This window comes from Seriola dumerili, unplaced genomic scaffold (assembly GCF_002260705.1).
Source record: "Seriola dumerili isolate Sdu_G_001 unplaced genomic scaffold, Sdu_1.0 BDQW01000081.1, whole genome shotgun sequence".
Taxonomy (NCBI): Eukaryota; Metazoa; Chordata; class Actinopteri; order Carangiformes; family Carangidae; genus Seriola; species Seriola dumerili.
Genome location: NW_019174336.1, coordinates 2,217,456 through 2,244,890, shown reverse-complemented (window position 1 = coordinate 2,244,890; position 27,435 = coordinate 2,217,456). Strand labels below are relative to the sequence as shown.

At 42.2% G+C, this 27,435-nt stretch overlaps 1 protein-coding gene across 2 annotated transcripts; it reads left to right on the top strand.

The window, feature by feature from the left end:
• Positions 1–658: 658 nt before the first annotated feature.
• On the top strand, positions 659–25,851 carry LOC111221150 (endophilin-B2-like). 2 transcript variants are annotated; one of them, XM_022744495.1, is made up of 12 exons: positions 659–765; positions 3,308–3,449; positions 4,040–4,051; positions 5,822–5,950; positions 8,762–8,895; positions 9,170–9,262; positions 10,570–10,632; positions 16,814–16,837; positions 16,937–17,026; positions 17,623–17,723; positions 24,517–24,760; positions 25,744–25,851. In XM_022744495.1, the coding sequence occupies exons 1-12, from the start codon at positions 703–705 to the stop codon at positions 25,849–25,851; spliced, it is 1,203 nt and encodes a 400-aa protein (XP_022600216.1). In that variant the 5' UTR covers positions 659–702. The 2 variants fall into 2 exon arrangements, with proteins under 2 accessions (XP_022600216.1, XP_022600217.1); XM_022744496.1 differs by lacking the exon at positions 4,040–4,051.
• Positions 25,852–27,435: the final 1,584 nt, after the last annotated feature.

Genomic DNA, 27,435 nt, shown 5'->3' with positions numbered 1-27,435 from the left:
AGGAATTTGGAGGACAATTTGTGCCAAGTTTAGCGTGTGTATCCACATTTGAAAGATTTCCCTAAAATATGCGGTTATCTGCTGCACCAATTCAGCTACTAACTGAGAGCCATGAGCTACCACCCCTGATTTTGTCCTTCTCTGATTGGTTAGACGAACGAGGCATGCTCAGAAACTTTATAAGGGAATTTCCAAGCACACAAAAAAGTACAAACTGCAGCTTTAAAGTGAAACCTTCACCAATTTTAAATAAATGTTAAATACTTGGGGTCCGCTGTGTGTGATGCTCAAAGCAATTAATTACATTCAAAATTTCAGCACCAGTGCTCTTCGCAGGAATCCCGTCAATCTCTCTGAATAATCTACAGAGGGCACATTATTAAATTTCGGCTGGAACAGTGTCTGTTGACCTGATGACAGGATAAAGATGCAGCCACAACCAGAGGTCACGATGGGGGGGGTAAAGGGGGGGGGGGGGGGGGGGATACAGTACATGCTGCAGGGGGGCAGGGGCTGTCGTGACTTGCAGTGCGGTGTTGTGGGCTCTTTAAACGCAGGGCGGAGAGCAGATTTCCGACTGTCCATGAAGCGGATTACGGCTCCAGTCCTACGTCTGCTGCTGCATCATCTCAGCTGATCCGGAGGATTTCCTCTTCAGGGAAACAAGCAGCCCTGCCTGTGTGCTCGGCTCAGCGCGGCGCCATGGATTTCAACGTCAAGAAACTGGCTTCCGATGCGGGGGTCTTCTTCACCCGGGCAATGCAGGTAAAGAGCAGATCCTCGGCAGGACGACCCCCCCCCGCCCCCGCAGCAGAGCTGGCAGGCACCGGCTACGGGCTGGTTTACCGTCATCCTGCAGGGATGGAAACAGGCTGAGGGCCACGATGCTTCACTCACTCAGCGCACACACAGCAGTCTACGGTGTTTCAGTTATTGCTGAGGAGATAACAGCAGGTTTATTCTGGGGTGTGTTTTGATGAGCGCGGCTGTAAACCGATAAAGGTTTGTCAAGCCTCCATCTATTATTGATGGCTGTGGTCGAGTGAGTCACCCACGTGACACAAGCTGAGCAGGACAGGGCTCCTTCATGGACCAGACGGCAGAGCCAAATAGGTTTTCTAATTTATCACATATTCACAAAAAAACGGGTCATTTAATGACTCCTCTGTATTAGGAGTTGCGTCAGGTTCGTTAAAGATGTGGGCTTCCACAGTAAGACGCAGTTCTCTCGTGGACTATTTTTCTGCCGAATTCATCTAAACCTCCCTACAGATAAATAAACTGTCATGTTATATCATGAACCTACCTGTGCTGATTATTAAGGAAAGGTTTAAGTACAAGATTTTACAAGGGAGTTCCTTGAGGGCTGTTTCACACATTCCCATCATCACACAGCTTTTCTGACAGCCTGTGTGAAATACATGTAAGTCTATTGTGACAGCTGGATACAACACGGGTTAGATCTGACACTAAATGATATAAATAATAATCATTACACTTATTACAGGAGGGAGTTTAATCAGGAGAGTCAGATTAATGTGTCAGGAAGCTCACACAGCAGGCAACACCGACGACACAGTTTCAGCACAGAAAAGCTTCTGTCGTTTCGTCTCTGCCCACATTTTTCTACCATGTTTGATTGAATGCATGAATCCATTAATGCTGTTTTTCTGGAGGTTGTCCAATGGCATTGTGGGAAACACAGGAAACCACTGACTGCAGAGGAAGTAAGCAAGACTGCTGAGGAATTGTGGGTACAAGAGCAAATGATGACAGCTCTAAATAACTTTTGGAATGTGCTCAGTGTTACGGAGGAACTAATGATTTATATTATATTATATCATATTATGGCGAGTCATGGGACAAATTACAGGGCTGCAGTCCTCTCTTTGTTCATATATTCTGCTGCATTTAAAGAGCAACTTAAATAGCCACTAGTGTTTCACCTCACTGCAGTGAAGTAGAAGTGTACTCCAGGGTGTGTCAGTACACTGTGACATCACTGTTGGGTGTTGTTACAGGTGCAACAGAGACACTTCTGACCGCACTCACCAGTGATGCAGGATGTGCCTCAACATTGTGCTGTAGTGCTGCTGATTACACACCTAAACCAAATCAAATGAACATGTTTGATGGTTCAGTTTTCCAGTAAATTTGAACATAAAGTATGTTCCTAAAGTATTCACCTAAAGTAGGTGTTATCACAGTGTTGGCCTTATTTGTAAAGTTTTAATTGTAGCCTCTTCTCTGCATATTACCTGGATTATTCTTACAAAGGCTTTTCTTTTAAGTGACTAGTGAAAGAAAACATTAGTTAATATAATTTGTAAGCCGTGTGTGATGTTCCAGGCTGGTACCTAATAATCCAGCCTCCAAGTGACTGGAAAAAAGTCATTTAGTCATGTGATCTGGTCCACAGAGCTGCTGTCAGTCTGGGTTTTTCCTGCTGTGATATGTCAGTGAGGACGAATTCCTCAGTCATCTGTCTGTCTCTAAGTCCAGCTGGCTGCTGCCTCCCATCAGTCAGAGCTGGCGGCCATGGAAGATCCAGAAGGAGAAGTCAGACTGATAAGTGCCTGATAACACAGATGGTATTTTTTATGTCAGCAGAAGTGGGCGTTCACATGATTTATTGCACAGCTCCTATTATGACACGTCAGTTGGTGAGAGGGGAAAGTTTTATAACCTGGTCCATTTGGTGATTGCTGCTATCACAAAATAAGTTTGATATAATTTGCATAGATATGTCTGCTGCTGGTTTTACCATGGTGATGTCAGATATTACAGTCAATAGACTGAGAACAAAGGGATTAAACGGAGAATGCTGGTATTTGGGCAGTGCATTTACCACTTCATTTCAATTATACTTATTTATAGCTTGATATACAGTATCTCACATGATACATATTGAAGTCCTACAATGGAGTGTTAGGGCCACATTGAGGAAAAAAATCATCAGAAATTATGAAAAAAAAGTCGTAATATTATGAGAATGAAGTTGTAAAGTTTGTAATCTCACAGACCCAAAAATGTCCCAACAAGTCAGTATGAACAGTGGATTCAGAACTTGACGGTCATTGGCGGAGCTCCAGAGATCCTGTGTGCAGATGGAGAAACTTCCACAAGGAAAACCGGTTCTAAGAGTCACGCCTGGTTTCCTCCAGAGACATCTCAGAGACGATCAGGAGAAATGGAGGAACCTGAGCTAAACTTACAGAGTCACAGTAAAGTGTCAGGACATTTTCTGAAAGCTATGACGTGGGTCTAGTTCATTGTGACTGAAGTTATATCCTGACCTGTCTCCCAGTTCACAGAGGAGAAGCTGGGCCAGGCGGAGAAAACAGAGCTGGATCCTCACCTGGAGAACCTGATCACTCGGGCTGATGGCACCAAGAACTGGACTGAGAAGATCCTGAGACAGACGGAGGTGCTCCTGCAGCCCAACCCCAGTAAGTCCTGCTCAGTCTGTCGAAACAACCACACGACCACGGCCATTAGTCCATGCGGAGTCCCAGGACCAACAAATTACATCTATGGCTTTCTGATTTGATAACTGAAGAAGTAACAGAAATAATTTGGAAATGTAAAAAGTAAAAAGACAGAAATGTACTTAACCGTCAAACGAAACTGTCTCACATCCACATCGCATTATACATTTTGTCTGAAACATTTTTCATTTCATTTTCTATGTCACCCCTGGGACCCAGTAGTCGAGTCTGAAACATGTTTTTTGTTTCAGGTAAAGGCAGAAAGTGAAACGTCTTATTTTCAAAAGCAGCTTAAATGAATATGTGATGTTCTGAACATAATTGTGTATGCGCTACAGTTTTCATTTTTCACCTATTTGCACATGAATTTTAACAAGCAGTTTTGTGTTTTGTTTTTTTTTTTTTTTTAGCACAGTGACTCCATTTTGGTGAAGGATTATACGTCTTTAGTCGTACCTGAGTCTGTGTCTGTGTGTGATGTGTCTCTATAAAGGATTCTGGTTGTGATGTCTAACCTTTGCTCTGTGTATTTTTATCATTCCATGCTTCAGTCGACCACACTGGTAAGTCTTGTCCTCATTTATCAGTGTTGTGTAAGAGAACTCCTCCACAGTAACGACTACAGATGATGTGCAGCGCAGCAGATGCAGTCTGAGGGATGAACAACAGATAAATGGTTGGTCGTATTGTGTCCCATGTTGAATGAACACACGCTCAGGGATGTAGTCTGCTGTACGGTGTATGGACTGACTAACACTGTGCAGATACAGACAGGTGTTGAATTACTAATGACTTTCTATACAGGAAGACACCTGCCAGCACTTGTTTGATTGGACACAGCCAATGCTGCATTCAGGGGGTGCTGGAAATTCTAAAATAAAAGCAGGCATCCAAACAAAGAAAAGCCATTCACTAATAAGTCTGATAGAAGTCCTATTTCCTGATGATTAACTGTCATAGAAGTTGACTGTGTTTTCTAAGAGCAAATCTACAATTGATCTTACATTTCTACACGTTTTCCAAAGCAGCTCCTCAGAGCGAGAACATGCTCACATCTTCAAGATCGTCTGTCAAAAAGCTGAAGATGATACTGAAGATGATGCTGAATACACTTTAACTTTGCATCTTAAACAGTCTGTAAACTGTGCTGTATTAAAAAAAATACACACATCACAAAGTGGAAGTGTTGTAAAGGTCACAAAGAAATATTTTAAACTTGGAATAGTTCAGTATGAGCTGAATGTGCAGTAAAGCAGCTGTTAGCTCATTGTTCTTTATGATTCATGTTCCAGGGTGGAAGTCAGTTTAGTCTGTGATCTATCTGCTGCTGGAGGTCGACGTTACTCTCAAACCCACATTAAATCTAAAGTGAAGCAGAGATGGTTCCTACGAGCTTCGTGATTATGCAGCTCATGTATTGTGAATGTTCTGTTGTCCTTTCTCCATCAGACCGGCTGTATATAACAAACAAACAAACAAACAAACCAAGCATGTTAGCATGCTAACAAGCTAAGACTTGCAGTATCATTAAACTCAATAAAAATTCTTTGGGGGGGGGGGGGTTGGAGGAGGTAGTACTTTTATACACTAATTATCACCCATCACTTCTTCCACTTTTTCCAATCACTGTTAAGTGATACTTTCCGTATCTTTTTCACATTAAAAGCCTTGTAGAAGGGGCGTCACGTAGCGCAGTGGGTTACCCATATATAGAGGCTACAGTCCTCGCTGCAGCTGGCCCCCGGTTCGACTCCCGCTTCCGACGGCCCTTTCCTGCATATCATTCCCCCTCTCTCTGCCTCCCCATTTCCTGTCTCTCTACTGTCCTGTCCATTAAAGGCACAAAAAGCCCAGAAAATAATAATAAAAAAAAAAAAGCCTTGTAGAAAAGAGGGGCACTGGAACCACTGAACCACTGGAAGGCTTTTAATATGAAATATTAAGAATTCACTATGGGACAGTTAACAAAATCAGTGCACCAGGGAAAGGACGAGGAAGGACGATTAGCAACAAGCTAAAGGACGCATTGATCGTTCCTTTAAGTGAACCAGGCAAAGATCCAAGTAATCCAGCAAACTATAGGCCGAGTGCCTTAACACACATTTACTAATTGATGGAACTCGTGGTAAATGGAAGGCTTATGGATTATTTAGAGAGAAGAAGTATGAATGTGGCCTGCTGTTCTAATACCAAGTAAAAAACCTCAACTCAGAGTTCATCTGTCAGGTCCGGTGTGTTCATTTTTTTGATCGAAGCTCCTGAAACTCAGTGTTTCACACTTTACACTTTCTCTCTCTCTCTCTCTCTCTCTCTCTCTCTCTCCTGTTCTCCAGGTGCTCGAATAGAGGAGTTCATCTATGACAAACTGGACAAGAAGCTTCCCTCCAGGATGACCAATGCTGAGCTGCTGGGCCAGTACATGCTGGACGCTGCCAAAGAGTTTGGTCCAGGGACGCCATATGGTGAGTGGAGCTGTCACTGACACTGATGAGACTCTGAGCGTCGTCTACCTCCACCACTGTCCATCGCCGTTTGTCCTGACGAAGTATGAAAAGGGATGAGGCAGCTTCTCTCTATTTGTTATGGTCATTAAACAGTTTGCATTAAAACTCTCTACTGTGAAACTGAACAGCATCTGTTTGGATATAATGAACCATAGAACCAGTCAGTCTGCACCTGAAAGTGTTGATGTGTCAAGTTCAGTTTTCTGGGACCAAGGTCATTGAAGTTACGATCCATTAGATTTTCATTATATAAAGCCCATTTTTGCTACTGTTTATATAGAGGATTTATTCTGCAGCAGTGATTCATTGTGGTTGTGTTCTCTAATTGTCTTCATTTATGTCACTGTAGTAGTTTACTTTGTTCCCGGCACAGTCCACAGGATTCAAATAGTTCATCCACACACTGGAGACGCTGCATGTAGAGGAGCAGATTCAGAGGTCACCGCCGCATTTACACATTTCACTTCATGCAGAACATTCAGTCCTGAGTCCGTTCAGTTTTACATTGTCACAGATGGTTGTCTTCTTTATTAAAATAATGAGATGTGATGAATCATTAGCCCAGCTGCGTCTGTCCTCTGCTGTGTCTCTCCACTATGAAGCAGGTAGTGGACAGTGCCTTTATCAGAGCTTTTCCACTGAAACAGCTGCTACTGCTGCTGAAGACCAGGTCCCCATACCTGAACCAAAACCGAAAGAGTGAGCTTAAAGATGCTAAAATACTTTGTAGAGCTGAGGGGACCTGAACTCTGTGAGTGACCTCATTACACATGGTGATCGACTGTTAAAGGTCCATGTTTTACACTTTTCCAGTGTTTTATTTGAAGTGTTGATCCATAGAAAGAGAACATCTCCTCTCTCAGGCTTCTCTCTGGAGCTCTAGGAACAACAGGTCGGTGAGCCAATCAGAAGAGAGGAGGCTCTGGGCCTCTCTTCTGATTGGCTGACTGTTTTCTGACTGATCCAGTAAAAATGTGGCAGATTTCAGGTAAAACACTCAGAGAAAACAAATCCTGCAATGTTGGATGGTGGGTCCAGGTGGGCGGGGCTTGGGGCACGGCTGAGAGCGGTGACTGCTTTGTTGTGACATCACAAAGTTCCAGAAGTCCTGACGGCTGGTTTTAAGGCTCAGTTTCTGAATACAGGCTGTGTGCATTTCTCTGTGGACTGAGGCTTTGACACTTTCACAGTATTAATATAGAACCTAGACCTGATCTATAATCACACTACACATGGGCATCTACCTTTACACTGGATGGGACATTTAATATAAGAATATTGATTAGTGAAGTTTTAAGTATTGTACCTTCTGGTGCTGATCATTTCAGTTGGTTACATTCCTTTATTGTGATTATGAGTGAACCTCCAGACTGAAGTCACAGAGAGACCACAGCACATTCACAGAACCTGATGAAGAACACTGGTGCTGCTCTGATGTGGAGCACGGATTGGTCCAAAACATCTAGTTTGACGTCAGTGTTAATACATCACTTAATTTGACAAAACATACTGTGTTAACACGTCAGTTTTGAATGTCAAAGAAACAATTCCCCATTCAACCTACCTATGACTTGAGGTTAGGAATGTTGACATTATTTATAATAATATTAACATATATATATAATATTGACATTATTGATATATGCATTTTTATAGGCTGCTACTGAGAAAAATGTAACTTCAATATCATATTTATTTCATGTGGTGTGTTTGTCTAAGTGCCACTAGATGGCAGTATTAGAGCACAAATAACAACCTGTGGCATTTTGAGCAGAGGAGGAGGAAAGAGAGTGTGGGTTCAGTAAGCCTTTGATTTCAGTGTAAACTGTCCGTTCTGTAAAGATCCATTCAGATTAGTGGATAGAGATTTTTCCTGTTAAACGAAAACACACATATGGTCTGTTGCTCACCCTCTGGACAGAGATGAGAACCTGTAGAGACAGAGCAGGTGAGGGGGCGGAGCTGGAGTGGAGCAGGGCAGGAGCGCACCTGAACCACTCACTGATACTTAATAACTTAAACAGATTTCACTCATTTCCCACAGATTTCACTCATTTCCACTCAAATTTAACTCATGATGTTTCATTGCCCCAGCTTGTCTTTCACTAGTTTCAGTGATTTTAGTCAGTGGTTTTAACTAATTCTTGACCCCCCCCTCTGCACAAATGGACTGTCCCAAATATTGATTTGCAGTTGCATAAGACACACAATAGGCACGTAGCCCAAACGTACCCACTCGCAAGAGCCCACGACCACAACCCAGGCATACACACAGCCCAACATATATGAAAAGAACTAAAAAAGGGGGGGGGATGTTGAAGCAAACCAATTGCATGTCAGCATTGATGGTCCAAATGTCTTAAGACGTTCAAAACTGGCCTGTTAGCACGGTATTCTCTGTCGTCTTAAGACATGCAAATTTGACGTCTTAACGCAGATGTCCAAATAGACGCTTTGGACCAATCTGCGCTCCATACTCTGACTGTAGGTCCAGACCCTCACCCCTGACACACGTTTACACCTTAAACAGGCTTCACACAACATTTACTGTAGATCCACATGGTCCCCATAGAATGACCCCTCATGATTTTGGTGGGACCCCGACCATCAGTCCGAACCTGTGCAGAAGAAAGTTCTCACATCAGGCTGTAGCTCTCTGCAAAGCAACAAGTTGTCTAAGTTTGTAGCTATGAATCCTGTTTCAGTAGTCTGCTTATGTGTAATACAAGAAGTGTGCATGTGTGCGTTTGTGTATTGTGCCAACTGTAGGTAGCACCCTGATCATAGTGGGAGAGTACCAGGTTAGACTGGGAGGAGCTGAGCGCGAGTTCCTGCAAACCTCAGCTGCCAGCTTCCTCACCCCTCTACGCAACTTCCTAGAAGGAGACTGGAGGACGATATCAGTAAGTCTGACTGAGCCGCTCATCATCCTCAGTCCTATGGGGCTCATGACATCTGTTCATATTAACACCATCCACGCAAAGAGAAATCTGTTGTCAGGGATCATCAGACACCTTTTTCACTTGATCTGACTATGTGCTGTTTCCTATGAGATGTATTGTAACACGGAGCTAGTCGCCTCATTGTGCTGTTAGATGGATAGAAACCTAGTCCTGCAGGGTGTGCTCCCTGCGGCAGATCAGCTGTTTCTGATTGGTCACCTCGTGTCCTGTGCAGAAAGAGCGGCGGCTCCTGGAGAATCGACGGCTGGATCTTGACATCTGCAAAGCACGTGTGAAGAAAGCCAAGCAGGCAGAGGCCAAAGCAGCAGTGAGTCTCATCTCGTCCCTGTTGCTACTGATGCTGCTTCTGTTCTTTCCTCTTCTGTCCTCTGCCACAGGATTTGAATCACTCAGTTATGAGGTCCACAGTAACAGGGTTCACTGAGTAGCAGACAGAGGTCAACACGATGATCCATGTGGAGTGGTGTCTGTGTCACCTGATGAATATATTTTAGCTCTGTGTTTTGTCTCCACCAGCTCCTCTTTAGCTGCTTCAATGCTCCACTACAGTATGTTCACCAGCTGCTGAGCAGGTAGAGGACAGAGGCTTTTTACAGCTGCAAACAGCTGCTGCAGCTGCAAACAACACTACGAGCTCTGAGAGGGAAGAGACAGTCAGACCAAACCGATGAGCTGAAAGACATTTAAACGCTCTTTAAGGGAAACTGCAGAGCTTGGTGATATTAATTTAAAATGACAGATGACTGCAGCTTTAGCAGCAGTCAGATAGACACAATTCACTTTTCCCAAGATTCCCTGGTAAAGGAACACGGTAAATTAGCTGCGTTAAGAGTGTGTTAAGTGGTAGACGTCAGGGCATCTTGATTTTCCCATTATTAAATCATCACTGGGTGTTTTCACAGACAGCTCTGATTGGATGATGTTGCTCTCTAGCTGTTTAGCTTGTTAACAGGTGAGTCATAAGCCAGGTGAATTGAATTGATAGTTGGCTGACAGTGAGAGACGGAGCTTTTGTTTTCTTTTACATAATCAGCTCAGTTGATGTGTGGTTGTTCGAGGCGAGCTAAGTAAAAGCATATGTTGTGAGCAGATGGAAAGTTCATTCTTCAGAATAATTCGTGCAGTCATCTTGTCCTTCCTGTGTCGTATGAGTGGGTTCCTTCTTCAGACAGCATGGCTGCATTGACCCAACATCCTGTTCAACTGCTGGCTGCCGTCATCACCAGAGCCCAGTCAGATCAGCAGTTCAAAGCCTTGTGCAGACTGTCAGATGAATCAAAGCTGCAGCGCTGAGCTCAGACACGAGTTCATAAGAGCTCAATTTTATAATGGAGGGAAGAATATGACTAATCAGACAGTGATTCAGTGTCAGGGTTCAGGCTGGATGCTGTTTGTATGAGCTCTTTGTATCAGACACTTTGAATAAGCCTGTAATTACTGTGACTGTACAGCACCCTCTGCTGTGACCCTGCTCTAAATGATGTGCACTTTTTTCTCCTGCTCCGTTTTCTTCATGCTTGTATGCTTCTGGCTAACTGTTTTTTATTTCTTCTGCTGAGTGACTGTAAATGCATGACTGTGCCAATATGCCCCCCTCCCCGCTCTTGTTTGTAGGCTGCACCTGACTTTCAGGAGACAAGGCCTCGAAATTATGTTCTGTCTGCCAGTGCATCAGCGGTAAGAAAAGCAGCAGCTAGGCTAACATGCTAACACTTGTACACACAGTCAACTGGCTTTTATGTGCCTCCACCTTTAACATGGACACCAACAAATCAGAAACATGTTAAAACCAGAATGTGTTGAGAAGAAATAACTTGTTACACGTCACTGCCGCAGCCTCAGCGCTCTGTGGTCTGGTCTGACAGTGGTTTATGAGAAACAGTTTCTTTAATCTGCCACATTGTACATGTAACTGATATAAACTCTGTCACGTACCTGCCAACACTCCTGGTTTTCCTGCGAGTCTTTCGTATTTCAAGGTTTTGTTGTTTCTCCTGGGAAACTCCAGTAATTAGCCTGGTTCTCAAACTTTATTATAAATAATCATCATACACAGATCCAAACGTTTGTTTGTCTGTCTGACATAATCTTAAATTGTCAGATTGTGTATGAAACATAGGAGAGACACACAATCCACACACATACATACTTGATCATTTTATGTTCATGTAATGTTTATCTAATGATAAATGTTAATGTTAACTGGCATGTGATGGAATATGAATATGTAATATGTAAGTGAATCTGAAATGAAACCTGAATGTTAGCAGGTGTGATGAGGATGAGAGAAGCAAACTAAAACCAACCTCTTTCCAGAATGCCACTTTAACACTATTCAAGTGTTTCATGTATTAAACCTGAATTTAAATCAACAAAATGATCCTCAAAAGTTCAACTTTAGGTTTAGGGTTTTCACTAAAGATTCTTGGATGTTTAAAGCCACTCAAATAACTTCATTTTCAATAATCACACACTTTCAAACCCACAGATGTTGTTAACAAGCTGTAACGACCCTAAGACCTGGAAATGGTAGAGTCTGCAGTCGCCCCGGCCATCGCAGCAAATAAGCATCTTTATTAGAACAAAGATAGATATAATTATAACGGAGAGTGATGGGCAATGCTGAGGTTAATGACCTCTCAAGGTCACCTGAGGTCAGATACAAACCTTGGGGTGTGTAGATTATATGCTGACACCTTCATGCTTTAGTCATAAAATGCAGAATTGGTTTGCCTGACTGCCCCAGTATGTAGTCTGTAACTGTAATAACATGTAGTATGTTAACAGATTAGCTCAGTGCTAGCTTGGCTGTCCCCCGTCGTTGGTCACGTGACCCTTGACCTGCTGGTCGTAACGGTCCAGCCTGTTTTTCTCAGTGATGCAGAAGAACAGTTTGACAGGTGTGGACATTTGTTTTACTGTCACTTACATTTTCTGTCCGACCAGTGAAAAGAAAAGTGACCACAGTGATTCAAGTCAGAGAATCAATCAGTAATCCAACCTGCTCGTTTCATATGTTAATATGTGAAATACCTGAGGAGGACTCACCTGAATCAGTTTACACCAACACTGTAATGTCATCCACCTGTAGTGGCTGCATATTAAAGCAGCATCTGCTCTCTAATCCTGTAACATGTGGCAGGTCAGACTGACACAACAGCAGCGCTGCATGACATGATGCTTATGACACAGCATGTTCCAGCATGTCTCATCTGTGTTGTTTGAATTTGCTGATTTTTACTTTAATGAATGAAGCACAGTTTAAAGCTCTAAACTACTACTACCTCTGGGCTGTGGTTTAGTCCTGGTTCAGCTAAACCAGGACTTGCTGTGTGACCATATCACTGAGAACCCCTGGAACAACAGCCCATACCTGTGTTTTATCACTTTTGATTGTCAACAAGTATATTTTTATCCATCGATCATCCATTATGACAAAATGAAAACTACATTTTAGAAATGTTTGCAAATTGATTAAAAAGGAAAAACTGAATTATCCCACTGACAAAAGTCTTCAGACACTTTGCTGTGACTCCTGGTATTCTGGAAGTTTCTCTGTCTCCACACAGGATCTTTGGGGCTCAGAGTCACCATCAAGTTCTTGGTGTCCTCTCTTCTCCCTGATGTCTCAGTTAGTCCGGGTCCAGCTCTAGAAGAGTCCTGGTTGTTCTAGACTTCTTCATGTCCGAATGATGGAGACCAATGTTGGAAATGTTTCTGAGCCTGGACACAGTCCTGTCTCTGAGCTCTGCAGCAGCTCCTTCCTCCTCGTGGTTTCTGCTCTGATCTGTTTGTCAGCTGTGAGACCTGATACAGACAGGTGTGTGTCTTTACACATCATGTCCAATCAGCTGAGTTTATCACAGGTGGACTCCAGCCAAGGCGGAGAAACAGCTCAGAGATGCTCAGGAGAAATGGAGGAACCTGAGCTAAACTTCAAGAGTCAGAGTAAAGCGTCTGAATACTTATGTCAATGTGATATTTCAGTTTTTACTTTTTAATACATTTGAAATAATTTCTAAAATCCTGTTTTCACTTTGTCATTATGAGGTATTGAGTTTAGACTGGAGAGGGAAAAATAATTTAAATGATCTTATCATAAAACTGCAACAACATGTGAAAACAGTGACGGTGAATGAACTGTAGGGGAGACCAGGGATGGTTGTAACACTTCTGTCTCGGGTGTGTGTGTGTGTGTGTGTGTGTGTGACTCTTGTAGCCATGAACTCACAGCTAAAACATTATCACTGACAAAATGAAAGATATCTACATAGACATACACTGTCACAAGTGAAGTCAAGTAAAAAATGAAAAAAGAAAAAGTCTTAAGTCTGTCCGTCACACAGTGCTACTTCCTCACATGTGGAATAAACTGGACTAGATTGAACATGTATAGAGTGAATCAGGTGATTTGTAACTTGTTCCTGATTGGAGAAATTGGAAGTGTTACAACTGACCCATGTTACAAGCAAGCATCGACCTTTGGAGCTGAAACATGAAGCCAACACTGATGAACCAAAACCTGCAGTTCCTTTAATGACCACTCTTGCTATTGTTTTTTTTTTGTTTTTTTTTAAATGATGTGTTGAGTTAAAAGGCTTGAGGCTTGTTGACCTTCAGTCTGTCTCTCTGTGAACCAGCTGCAGAGTGGCTGGGAGAGCTGGGATGTGGTGACGGATCCCAGTGTCTCAGAGGAGAGGAAGGTTGTATTTAAACATCTGTCCACAGAAAGTAGAGCTAGAACTTTGTGGTGTTGGTTTGTGATGGTAGAGATGTAGGATATTTTAGTCTCCAGTGATTCAGTGTTTTTTTTTTTTTTTTATCCACCCCTTCTCCACTCTGAAAAACCCCTAAGCCACTTTGCCAGTTTGTCATTTTTCTTACAAGTTTAAAAAAAGAGGAGAAACCAGGAAATTATTGATATTGATGGATGTGACCTCATACACATACAGAAGTCTGCAGCTGCGGTGGAAATTTTTTTTTTTTTTTTTTTTTTTTTTTTTTTCTTCCGAAGTTTTTCTAACTGAGTGAAATGACCTGAAGTGTCGACCTGGCAGCCATCATAAGAGCTGAGGAAAGGAGCTTCAATGCTTCCTATCTTATCTCCTTTAACAAAGGAAACACTAGACCTACCTTTATGAAAGGAAAGGAGATAATGCCGTCCCACAATTCCCTGTAGCAGCAACATTTAAAGCAACACACCATTATAGTTTCACCACAGCAGACCCACATCAATGTAGAAACATCAGAGCAGCTGTTTTATGTTTGTGACACGATCCAGAACTGATGGAAATCCTTGTCTGATCCACTGAAGCCCAAATCCATAAATATAGATTTATTCTCTTTAAATCCAGTGAAGAACAAGCAGGTTGAATATATAGTTAATAATATCATCATCATAACTAAATACTACAGTTTACACACAAATTTTGTGTAAAGCACAAAACATGAATTTTCTCTACTTAACAAATGTATAGAATTGTCAAAAGCTCTTATGTCAGAAAACTACAAACTTATGTCTGAATATAATTTCTTCTGGCTTCTTGCTCAGTTCCTTATTTCTGTTTAATTATTATTTTACTGGCTCAACACTCTCTACTTGTATTTTTCTTTCATGTGATCTTATTTCAACATTTCAGTCCTGTTTATTTTGTGTTTGTGGTTAGGAAAGGAGGATTTATCCTCCATGTACAGTTGGATTCTCTCAGCACTGTAGTCATCTTTTCCTTAAGTCCTTATGAATCCTGCTTCACAGCTTTCTTTGACCTCATGATATTTTCCGTCGAGGAGAAGTAGAAGGAAAAGGAAAGGAGATTATTTTGACTTTTCTACCACAGTCTGAGTTTATGATTTTATTCTAACCTTTAACCACATTGTTTGTCCTTGTAAATGCCTTAAATATTTTAAGCTTTACTCTCTCTCTCACAGTAACACCAGCTGAACACAAGGAGGCACAACAAAACAAATTTTCCTCAGTCATGCCTCTGCAGATGTAGAGTAAAGGTCAACTTCAGTTCAGGCACAGGGCCAAGGACAGCAGCTGTTAGACACAAACACATCACTCCAGTATTTACAGCATTCAATCTGACACCGTCACACATATTCTGAGTACAGCCACGATGTGACTTCAACAGATTTAAAGTACCTGCCTGGAATAAACAGTGTGAACACAGGTGTCAGATCATAATACCACAGATCATACTAACTGAGGATAGAGAGGTCACAGCTGTGGCCTTCACAGCCTCCGTAGTTCATAGTGAGTATACAGTGAAGCTGCAAAAGCCGCGATCGCAACCAGTGTTGTGGGACAGCAGATTTTCATCACTGGGCCGTAGACGCTGATGCAGGTTTTTTTTTCTCCACTCAGACTTAAACAGCAGCAGTCAATGTGCTGCTTCTGTCCTGTGGTGGTCTGACTCAGCTCGCTGCAGCGGTGCAGCGGTGTCAGTGACAGCACTGGTGGGTGTGGTTTCAGGTGCAACAGACTTGGTGGGTGTGGTCAACACTGCTTTTTGTGTAGGATATAAAAAGTGAAGGACAGGTGTACCGTTAGTGAGACTGCTGAGCTGTTTGTTATTAAATGTGTATCGGCAGGGCTCTGCAGGCAAGCTGGGTAGTTACCATGGCAACCACCAGAAGGTCAACAAGGAAAGTGTAGTTCCACATCATATCCTCAATATGATCATAAACTAAAGATAAACTGAAATATTTTTTAAATGATGGAGCTATGAAAAGATTACTTCCCTTGGAGATCCCACTGGACTCTGGTCCATAGTCAGAAATGATTATTGGTCACACTGGGCTCTACCTGTAGGCTGCCTGAAATAGACTGTCAGAATAATTAATTTAAATATAGAACTGAATTAAATAATCTAGATTTAATAAACTCTGTATTTAATTGTTGGTGCCTGAAAACTGGTCTGGAATCAGGGGTTTAAGGTGCACTATGCATTCCTGCATGATGTCACTTCTGTTGACGTTCGAAGTAAATACCAAACAAAACAGAGCAAGCCCCCCCCACCCCCACCCCCCGCCCCCGCCCCCCCGCCCCTAGTGTTTGTTTGCCGTTTGTGACACCTGTGTTGTCCTCAGAGACAGCGTTTTTCACAGTGTATTCAGGGGGCAGGCAGCTAGCGGATCGAGGGGAGATGCCTATGATTTGAGACAAAAATAAAATCGTGCTGAAACGCATGCCAGAATGCATAGTGCACCCTTAAGATGTAATTAGATTTAAAGTAGAAATTGTCTAATAACAAAAACAGACTTCAATAAAGGCCGTTTCTGGAGCTAGAGTTCCTGACTTTAGATTTAAAAGAACTTTATTTCTTTATTTGGATAACATTATCTTCCACACAGTGGTCGTTCGTCCTCCTGGGGTCAACACACAAACACAACAAATAAAACAAACCTGTAGAACGATAAACAATAGTAACTTTTAACGAAAAATAACATCAAAATTGTCACAAATGCACGAAAAGAATATGGAACAAGAAAATATAAAATATATAAAATAGAATAAAAAAAAAGAAGGGAAAAATGTTTACAAAATAAAGAAATAAAAAATAAAATAAAGCAAGAAGAAAAAATATTTAATAAAAAAATAGAAAAAGAAGAAAATAATGACAATCAAAGGCACAGACACCACAACAACATCTATCTAAGATTCATCACATTTAGTTTTAGTGACCTTTGCTGTGTTTTAGATGAGAATCATGTTCCAAACAGAACCCACCCTATGAAGCACAGTTCCATCATACATCTGATCTGTGTCCTTGTTAACTGATGTGTAGAGTTAAGATGTTTGAGTGTGACCATGGTTCATGACTGTTTCTCTCTGTTCTCCTGCTGCTTCTCTCAGCTGCTGAGTGAGGAGGTGGACAAAGTGAGTACCTTTACTGCTGAAGATTGTGATCTGTGTTTGTTAAATACGTGTTCAGTTTAATACTTCCTTTCCTTCCCTTCCCTTCGTTTCCACCCACAGGCAGAGCACGAGCTCCGTGTGGCTCAGACCGAGTTCGACAGACAGGCCGAGGTCACTAGACTGCTGCTGGAAGGAATCAGTAGCACACACGTAAGTCAGTCATGCAACTCTCTGTGTGAGCCAGCAGTGATGGGGCAACTAGTCAAAGCAGCCAGACACTCCAGTCCAGACCAGCAGTACAGTGGAAATGAGCAGCATGAATCATTACATTCTTTTCTTTTCATTTTTTTTTTTTTACAGAATTATCCAAAAATTACTAAATACATGTAGAGATTATCAGAGATTAGACAAACAAGATTTAAGATGATGATAATGAGTGCTAGCGGTGCTGGTGGATGGATTTCCGTTAGCTTTGGACAGAACCCGGCTAAACGTCTTTATGCTAAGCTAACTGCCTGCTGGCTGCAGCCTTATATTAAACAGACAAATGTGAGCGTGAAGTTGATAAGTTTATTTCCAAAAGTGTTTGATGATTCTTCTTCAGATTCCAGTTTGTCTCCCTCTTCTGCTCCTTTCCTCTTGCGTTGTTTTGTGCTCTCTGGAACACTTGACGGAATATATACAATATTTTCACACGTTCACACGTCAGGAGGCTCATGTGACCTGGATCAGTGTGTTTTGATGATAATATTTGGCTGCTGTGACGATGATGAAGCAAGCTGTCGTGTCTTTTCTTCCCTCCACAGCTCAACCACCTGCGCTGTCTGCAGGACTTTGCAGAGGCTCAGGCCACGTACTACGCCCAGTGTCACCACTACATGCACGAGCTTCAGAGGGAGCTGAGCAGGTGAGGATTTACTGCCCATGGTGGCTTCCTGCTGTAGCGTTAGTCAAACACATAGAGATTAGATTAATACTCAGGTCAGTGGGTCGTTAGGACTGATGAAAAAGTGAACCAGTTGCTCAACAGCTGAAAGTGCTTATCATGATTACACCATATAATGATTACACAAAGAGAATTATATCCCAAAACCACATGCTGCCTCTTATGTCTGGCAAACAAAAATACAAGAAACGCCTTCCTGTCAAGATGATCACGGCACCAACATTTTCTTCATGAGTTTCTAAAGAGCTGTGGATGTTCTCCGTGAGTTACAGTACTGCTAGATCCAACATGAGTGTTACGTCACCCTGGTTCCAGTGATTTTATCCAGCCATCCCTCTCAAGGAGCTCTTTTTATTTTTATTTTAATTCACTTACAGCATGACCACAAACGTATGACGTAGCTCTTAGTTAATATGCGTAATTCAGGAGTCGCTTTATTTTGTGCTTAAAGACAACAAAAGTGAAAGCAACTTATGGTGGTGCCCTTGAGCAAGGTGGAGCCGCTCAGTGGCCAGCAGGTGAGACTGTGGTTGTACTGAGCAACTTGAATGAATGTGTGTAATTGTTTGGATCAGGGCTATAAAAAGAGAGCTTGCCTCTCAGTGAAACTACCCTGAATAGATAAAGGTTAACTAAACTGAGAACTTCAGAGGTTTGGATTATCTCGCACAGATATCAGCACTGATGACATGTGTAAGAGAGAGGAAGAAATAAACAACCCCCTTCATCCTGTGAATAACAGAACCATTTCCTCCTGCACCTTCCCACCTTGTCTTTCTGTAGACAAAGGGTGGAAGTCATCTTCTCCATGGAGTGGATATGATTGAAAAGGTCCACAGTAGAAGGCCCACAGTAGGGGGGGTTTCTCTGAAGCCAGCTTTTTTTTATATGCACCCAAGACAATCTTCAGGAGCTGGGCATCACCTTTACGTCAGCCTTCGGGAGTGAGTCCAAGATACAGGGAGATAATGACAGTGTTAAGGCCAGGGATCACACATGTGCCACATTTTCCCAATAAGGTTTAATGCGTGGACACAATCAAAATATGTGGACATGGCCCAGTTGCATTGATCCCAGTGCTGGTCCCAGGTGTCTTGGATTTGGGGTTATAAATACCTGAATCAAGCTCCTCCAACATAAATCCCTCCAGTTCAGTGAGTTAGTTTCCCAGACATAACTACACCTCCTCAGGTATTTCCACCCTCACATCTTTTTCTCGAAGTTATCTCACAATCAGTTGAGTCATCAAATAGTTTGCCCATAATCTCTTTGTCACTTTCAACCTCATAAGCATCAATGAAAATGTGAATCATTCAGAAAATCTTAGGGTTGGGGCCTCTGATCTCCTTCAAAACAGAATGGCTGACCTTTAAATACCAATAAAAACCCTGTTGAGTTCAAATAACTGGCACAGGTTCTGGAAGCAATCAAATCCCCCCCTGTGATATAATTCTACAGAGAGCAGTAATGCCATGTTGGTTCCATTTCCTGTGACTGTGATCTTATGACATGATTGTTTAACCACCTTCAGCCACATCTTAACAGACGCATTGATTCTGTGATTGACAACACAGAACCAACTGTACTGGTGCATCCACTGAAGGAAATTCTGTCTGTCCAATACAGCTTCATAGGTTGAATTACACCAAAACACTAGTGATCTTACCTGAGCAGGTAATTGATAATTCTTCAAGCAGGGGGCAATGCTATACCTCCCCCTCCCTCTGCAGCTGCAGGGTTGAGCATTTTAGTCAAGGTCTCTTTTTGTTCCAAATAAACCTAGAAATGTGTTAATCCATTCTTTAAACTGTTTAAGGGGTCCCTCTCGTACCAGAGCTATGAATAGATTAATAATAATTTGAGAAGGATACGCAGCTTGATTGATGTCACTCTGCTGTCTATATCAAGGTTCATCTGTTTATAATTTATGATATACAGGGTAGACATATCTTTTGGTATGTAGACCCCTAGGTACTGAATAGATGGGAAATGCCAATTGAAATTATACTCGTTTGCCAGTTCTTGGGTGGGGACATAGTTAAATATTGAGAGTAACTCCGACGCATCTTAAGAATATTCTTTAGCAGAGGTAGCCCTGAATCTGGGTTTTGTAGTGACACCACTACATCATCTGCATACAGGCAGACTTTGTATTCTACTCCCCCTATAGTTGAACCCTTCATACCTCTTTCCTGTTTCCTGATCTGGCCAGAGGTTCAGTAAAGAGAATAGAGACGCTAATGCCCTGTCTGCACCCTCACTGTATCACTATAGAATTAGAGAAACTGCCGTTAATGTTTATCTTCAGGGTTTTTTCCTGCATAGACAATTGGGAGGCGGCCGCCTCGGTCAAATTTTGTGCCGACTCCGCCTCCTGGCAAATTTCTAGTACTTGTTTTCTCAGTACTCGGTGGATTTGACGTTTGTAACTGCAATTGCGGCTGTACGCCGCTACAGCAATGTAGTGGCACTGTATCGTAATCCGTGCATCAAGCAGAGCCACCTGAAATTGCCGAAGAAGAAGAATACGAACGCGCTGGATTTTCTGCCTGTGGAAGGAGGCAGCGACCTGATTTCGCGGCTCTTCAAACAGGTGAATAGGGTTGCCAGTCGTCCCGTATAATACAGGATCATCCCATATTTGAAAATAAAGCGCTACCTCCACCTCCCGCCAAAATTCTACTACTTCTTTTCTAGGTACTCTGTGGATTTGAATCAATATGGGACGCAATTTGTCCCATATTTTTCGTTCATGTTATGTCCCCAAAGTGCTGTGAATAATGTAATGTCAAGTAAAATCACACCAGTTGCCACCTTTTATGTGAAAAAAAGGTGGCAATCCTACAGATAAATATTATCTGTTTTACATCTGAGCACACCCAGCTTCTTGAAAAGTTTCCCTAAATTAACGTAACATCCCATTGTGTATGTTTTTTTTTTTTGCAGAAATGTCTCAAATCACAGATTATTTCACAAGTGTTCACAGGGAAGAGAATCGTGAGGACAGGTGAAACAGTGCAGAGTGCAGACATCATTAGTTCTAATATGGGAAAAAAGTTAATTCATGTTACTGATGAGATATGGTTAATGTGTCAGGACTGAAAGTAGGCCAAGTTCTCAGGCCTAGTAGGCCTAGTCAGTTTCGAATTGCACAGTTTTTATTTATAGATATAGATATAATCAATGATATGGAGTCCTCTTTGTGTATTATCATGGGCTGTTTTTTTACAAACCCAGTTTCATCTATATCCTGCAACTTTCACCTTCCATCTTCTTAGATTGTTTTCACACCTAATGTTCATTTGCTCTGGTCCGATTCAGTTGATAAGTTTGTAAACTTGTAGCTTGGTTTGGTTTGCTTTCACAAAGAGAAAAATTCAAGTGAACCAAAATATATTACTACAAACCATGTGAGAATGTTCACTCCACTTATTGGTCAGATTTTCTGACTGGAGCAGGAAAGTAAACACAGGAAGAAGATTGCAGTAACCGTCTGGCTCACACTTGTGAGTTCTCCTGCCGGTCGGGTCAGATTGAGTTCAGAACTCATTCACACCACAAATGAACCGCTCCAGAATTTGTTTGGGAACGGACCCTGACCAACCAAAAGGGTCTCGGTGCGATTGTTTTGGTCTGCACCCGAACGCGATGACTGTTTTTACACCTCTCCAAACGAATCACACCAAGGGTGACAACTAACCAGGGTTCGGGTTAACTGGACTAAAAAGAGCAGGTGTGAAAACACCCTTAGACAGAATCGATGCCTCCACTTTATAACCTGTACTCAAGACTCTCCATCTTATCATTGACGTCCTCTGGTATTATAGAAATAAAGGCCTTGAGACACATCCCATCATAGAGTGAGGCAGGTTTTAATTAGCCAGGGTAATGACCGTTACAGTTCTGGTGGAAGTTCAATGGAGAAAGAAAGTCCAGTGAATTTAAGAGCTGTTCAGTTTTTTTTTTCCCCAGCCTCTCTGGTTATGTGTGTAGTGGTTTGTAGTGTTTCTGGATTCCTTTTAGTTTGGGTGTTTATTTATTTATTGTAGAGTCCCTGACTTTATAAACTGAGCTGTCTGCCTTTTGCTTGCAGAGCCTCCAGGCTAATAGTTTTGCTGATTTTGGACTAGCATCATATCTTTGTTTTACGAATCTTATTTTCTTCTCAATCTGTTTGCTGTTTAATACATCTAATTTGTAAAAACAAAGGCAGCTGGATGTTTAGTAGAGCTATGATGCAGATCCAAGTCCCTGAGTTTAGCATCCAGATCAGGCTTCACTTTAGAGCAGTTTGTGTAGAAAGTGTATTTCTTCCTCTGAGAAAAGCTTTGGCTGATTTCCACAATATAGTCAAACTGACTGTTCGATTATCAATGTGCTCTAGACAGATCTTCAGTTCTTCTGTCGTTGTGGGCCAAACTGTTTTTACATCTGTGAATAGGGCAGCGCAGCACACCTGTGTTTATCCTCCACACAGTTGTCTTTGGCAGACAATCAAGATGTTTTAAATATAGTATAACACTTAAGATAACAGCACTCATGCAAAGGGGATATGAGGCTATTGACAGACGACCGGGTGAAAAGTTACATATTATACCTTTTAAGAGAAACCTGAAGGGACAGTTTAATGACTTAATCCCAATGTGATTTCTACATATGAAATATCTTTCAGACAGTTTAACTAGTTTGAAATTCAATCCATTAACCTTTTCATTACCGTGGGGCTTTGTACAGCCATGTGTGTGTAAATATTTACTAGAATTAGAATCACTCCACTTAGAAAGCACTTTGCAGTCTGACGGTTGTTGGGAAATGAGACTCTGGCCTTTTGTCTAAACAAATGCAGATGTTTCTAGGTCGGGCTGTGGACCAGAGGGAAAGGGGGGTTCATGAATATTACCACACATTAATCCTAAAACCAGCACTGCTCACTGACGCCGTTACATTATTGATGCATCACCAGCTACCTCTCAACTTATTTTCATTCATTTTTATTCAACAATGTAAACTATTGGGGCGTTGAGTAGCTCAGTTGGTTGAGCATCCGCCCCATGTGCAGAGGCTAAGGTCCTCGCTGCAGTTGGCCCCGGTTTGAGTCCTGCATCGGACAGTCCTTAGCTGCATGTCATTCCCCCTCTCTCTGCCTCCTCGTTTCCTGTACTGTCAATAAAGGCATAAAAGCCCCCCCCCCCCCAAAAAAAACAATGTAAAATACCCACAGTATTATTTCCTCTAGTTATTTTCATATATATCAAATAAGAAAGACCTGTGAGCTGACCAACAAGTGTAGCAAACATAACTGAAAAACAAGATGCTCCAGTTGTAATTACATTTTGCAAAATAAATTCGACTCATTGAGTTTAGTTTTATTTGTCTGTACAAGTTAAAGTCAAACCTGGCATAATAGCAATGGAAACTAGAAAATTCCAGGGAAATTTTAAGTGCCGCGGGGGCTGCTGCCGGGATGAGTACATGATTTATTTCCAGTGTTCAAAAGCCACCCTGATCACATTCTGGTTTTGAGAAATGTCTTGATATAAAAGACTCTGATATAAAACAATGTCACATCCCTCCATCATGTATTATGTGGGAAATATCTCATATTCTGTGTTGTTGTTTTTAATAAAACAAGAGGCAACATGTCTTCAAACTGGCATTTAAAGGGTTAAAATCCTGAAAACTAATAAACATTTGGTAGGTTTGAGCAGAACTGAAGTGGTTTAAGAGATGAAAAAAGGTGAAATTTTGTAGAAAAAAGGTGAAATTTTGTGGGTTTCTAAAGAAAATTCCAATGCATTCCTAATGCATTATTTATTCCCAGTATTTTGGGAATAACTTTGGGAAAAATTGGAATTTTAACCCCAAAAGTCATAGCACCTCTTTCGGGATCAAGACGCACGTTTTGATGTATATATTACCGGGGTTTTCTCAAAGCTGCGGGACGAGTTACGCGCCAAAATTTGGCGGAAGAATAATAATAAGCCCGAAGGAAGCTTACTCTACAGCTATTCTAGCTGTAGAGGAGTGCCTCGGAGCTGAGCACCCGTGGCACTAATGAATGTAAACAGAGAAAAAAAGCGCCTCATTCATAACTTAAAGTAGGAGTGAATCTGTGAATCAGTTTGAATATGTTCTCTCAATATCATCAATCATCTTGGCCACATTAACCTGTTTGTAGTCCCTGGTTAGATTGGTTTGATTTGGATCCTCTGACCTCCTCTTGCGTCACCATGAGGTTGACATTTTTGGTATGTGTTTAGTGCTAGTGCATGCTAATAGGCTAACTTAAGATGGTGAACATGACCTGTAAAACATCAGCATGTTAGCACTGTCACTATGAGCATATTAGCACACTGACATTAGCATTAAGCTCAGAGCACAGCATTGCATAAGTACAATCTTACAAAAGCGGTTGTGTCGGACTCAGTGATGGTTCAGAGGGCAGAGAATCCGCAAGTCAGTGTTCAAGTTCAAAAGATGAGAAATAAATGTGATTATTATCAAGAGGATGTAAAATTCATGTACAGACAAAAGATAAGCAAAGCCTCCAGATCTGTCTTCCCTTGTATGGGTGGAGGCGGCAGTCGCTGCAGCAGCGACACAAAATCATGAAACATCAGCATCAAACCTTTAATACACATCTGGATCTGATCCCTCTTCATGTCTTGGCCACAAAACATATCAGCCTCAAATAAACAGTCTGGAGAGCTTCAACAGCTCATGGCCTTCATTTGTCTTCCACACTTTCATACAGACATGCCAACGCTGTTGGCGCCCCCAACTCCTCCGCTGCTGTCTGCCCCAGCCCCGTCTCAGCTGCTTTCCTGTCAGGACCACCACCTCCTGGCGCCACGGTCTCTTCCTCCTCCTCCAGCCAAAAGCCCAGCACGCTTGCAATGGAGCAGACTCCATTCCCTGTTACTGGCACCAGAAAGGCCAAGGTTCTGTATGACTACGACGCCCACGATGTCAGTGAGCTGTCCCTCTTGGCTGATGAGGTACGGTTGGATGTTCTGACTCACCCCACACTCACATCTGTGTTATATGAGGACCTTTGTCTGACTCACAAACAGAGACTGTGTGACTGGCACAGTGTTGGACAGCTACTCACATATTTCATTGCCTTTAGGCTAGAAATAAAAAAAACATCAGATACTCATGGTCATGTGGCTGATCCATCGATCTGTTTTCTACATCTGCTTTTTTATGCAGGGTCTTAGAGGACTGGGGCCTTTCCCAACATACTCAATATTCATTACACATAATGTTCCATTCCAAGAGCAGTTCAGGAGTCAGACCCTGCTGTCTTGAGCAGCTGGTTCAGGACTTTTTTTTTAGTTATTCTTGAAAGAAAGTCAGGGAGAGAGAGAAAGAGAGAGAGAGAGGGAGGATAACTTGTAGCAAAGGGCCATAGGTCGGACTCGAACCCATGGTGCTGGGGTTATCACTGCATGTGTTTTCTTAAGTTGCAATGCTTTTTCAGTCTTCAGGGCCACCGTACCGCTGAGTTCCTGCCATGCTTATTGTTGAAGAACCAGGCAGATAATACAGCAGCCCAGGAGGGGAGAAGCTGCTCTGTTGGCAGTGAAAAGAAGGACAACAGAAGAAATGTAGTAGTGTAATTATCAGAGTGTGTAATGCTGCTGTCAGGCTGCCAGACCTGCTGCCTTCTGCAGCGTGCCCTAGTTGTGACCTTGCCCCGGTCTCTTTGGAAAATGACTAAACGGAGGAAGTGGAGGCAGATAAGGAACATGACACAGAGAGAACCACCAGCTCAAGAAAATAAACAAAACACTACCTCACACACACACACACACACACACTTGGATTAAGAGTCAGAGGAGGGAGATGATGCAAATGTGACCATGATGAACAACACACCATTTCCCTTTCCCTTTCCCTCTATATCTATCTATATCTAGAGGCTATTTCTTTTTTTTTTATACTTTCATGTCATGTTTTTTTTTCTCTCTCTCTCCAGCTGATCACTGTGTACACCGTACCTGGGATGGACCCTGATTGGTTGGTTGGAGAACGGGGAAACGAAAAGGGCAAAGTACCCGTCACCTACCTTGAACTGCTGAGCTAATGGACTGACCACCAGACACACACACACACACACACACACACACACACACACACACACACACACACACACACACACACACACACACACACACACACACACACTCACTCTCACTCACTCACTCTTGCAAAAACCTTCATCTATTCCATCATGTGTGCAATCAGTACATTTAGTGTATTTTCATTTCAAGCACTTATGCAAACCTGTGTGTTGGGAAAGTTTCTATAAATAGAGATGTCTAATGGGAGGAAATGGCAGCAAACACTCGTGACTGTTTCATGTGGATGATTATAAGTTCCAGTAATGTGTGATGAGGCCACAGTTAAAGCTACTCTCAGTTTGTTTGGGTGATTTTGTGTGATGACTTTTCTATGTGTTGTAACGCTGTACTCACCAGTCATCGCTGAGATCCGGGAAGACTGACAGGAAACACCAGTAGTCAGGTGTGAACAAGCCTGATGCTCTAAACCAGTCTGGAGAGAAACTGGGACTTCTGGGTCCTGTTTCACACTTGTAATACAAATTACTACAAATCTTGGGACATAACCATATGTTCGTATAGATAGGGATTATATAGCCTTTAACAGACCCCATCCCCATAAACCTGAAACCACTGTGAGGTGAGTGCATTGGCGGGGCGAGGCGAGGCAGATTGGGCTTGTTCAGACACGTCTGTAGTAACAGCAGGACATGGAGCAGCACAAGGTGTGAAGAGAGCGCTGGAAGTCAGGAACGTGGAAGAAAAAGTTGTGTTGATGTGAGTAAGAACTGGCATCTGTGATTTCTTTGAGTTTGCACAAGTTTGTTACAGAAGCTGGTGAAAGAGTGGAGGTAACGTCAGGACTCTGCAAACTGTGTAGGCATTGATTATGGGATTGTGGGTAATACATGTAATATGGCAGTTGGTGTGTGATGGAATTTCACAACATATACTTTGGGGTTTGTTTTCAGCCCATCTGATGATCTTGCTGCTTGTGTTTCTTGACCTGTCTGACTTCTCTTTAGTGATGCACCAACATCTCAAGGTCTCAGTGGTTAAAGCTGTGAGTTTAGTTACAGTCAAAAAAGGACCAAGGTGTAATAAAGCAGAATGATCCTCCGTAGGATAAAGTACGGGCTATCTGTGATAAATTATGAACGCTCTGTGACAACAAAACTGTTTTTCTGTTTCATCATCTGCTCTTAAAACTCAGCAATACAACTACAATACAGCTCTCATCTGCTGAGAAGGACTTGAAAATAAAGTGGATCAGTAATTCTGGATGTTCACCCTCACAGAGCTGAAGCATACAGTCTGGGAAACTGTTTCTGTTTTTGAATGTGGAAGTTGATTGGCAAACTCAGCATTTTACCAGCGTAGTTGCTTTATCCATGGGCTGTTAGAGTGGGTGTTCCTTTAGCTGCCTTCTCTTTTCATGTTGTTGCGTGATCATGCTTAGTCATCACGTTGTATTTGTTGCTTGACAGTTAAAATTTGAATTTCTGAGAAATGAACTCCCTCTATGAGAAACAGTTACACTAGAGCTCAGTTCCTCAGTGAGTCAAACCCCACAGTGGGTCATAACAATTACTGTACTAAATTCAACA

What these genes read in the sequence shown, in the direction of transcription:
- LOC111221150 (XM_022744495.1), top strand. Translation starts at nt 703, where the DNA reads ATGGATTTCAACGTCAAGAAACTGGCTTCCGATGCGGGGGTCTTCTTC. An exon ending in AGGCAGAGGCCAAAGCAGCA is followed by an intron (nt 9,263 to 10,569) that starts GTGAGTCTCATC and finishes TCTTGTTTGTAG; the next exon opens with GCTGCACCTGACTTTCAGGA. An exon ending in TGAGTGAGGAGGTGGACAAA is followed by an intron (nt 16,838 to 16,936) that starts GTGAGTACCTTT and finishes TTCCACCCACAG; the next exon opens with GCAGAGCACGAGCTCCGTGT.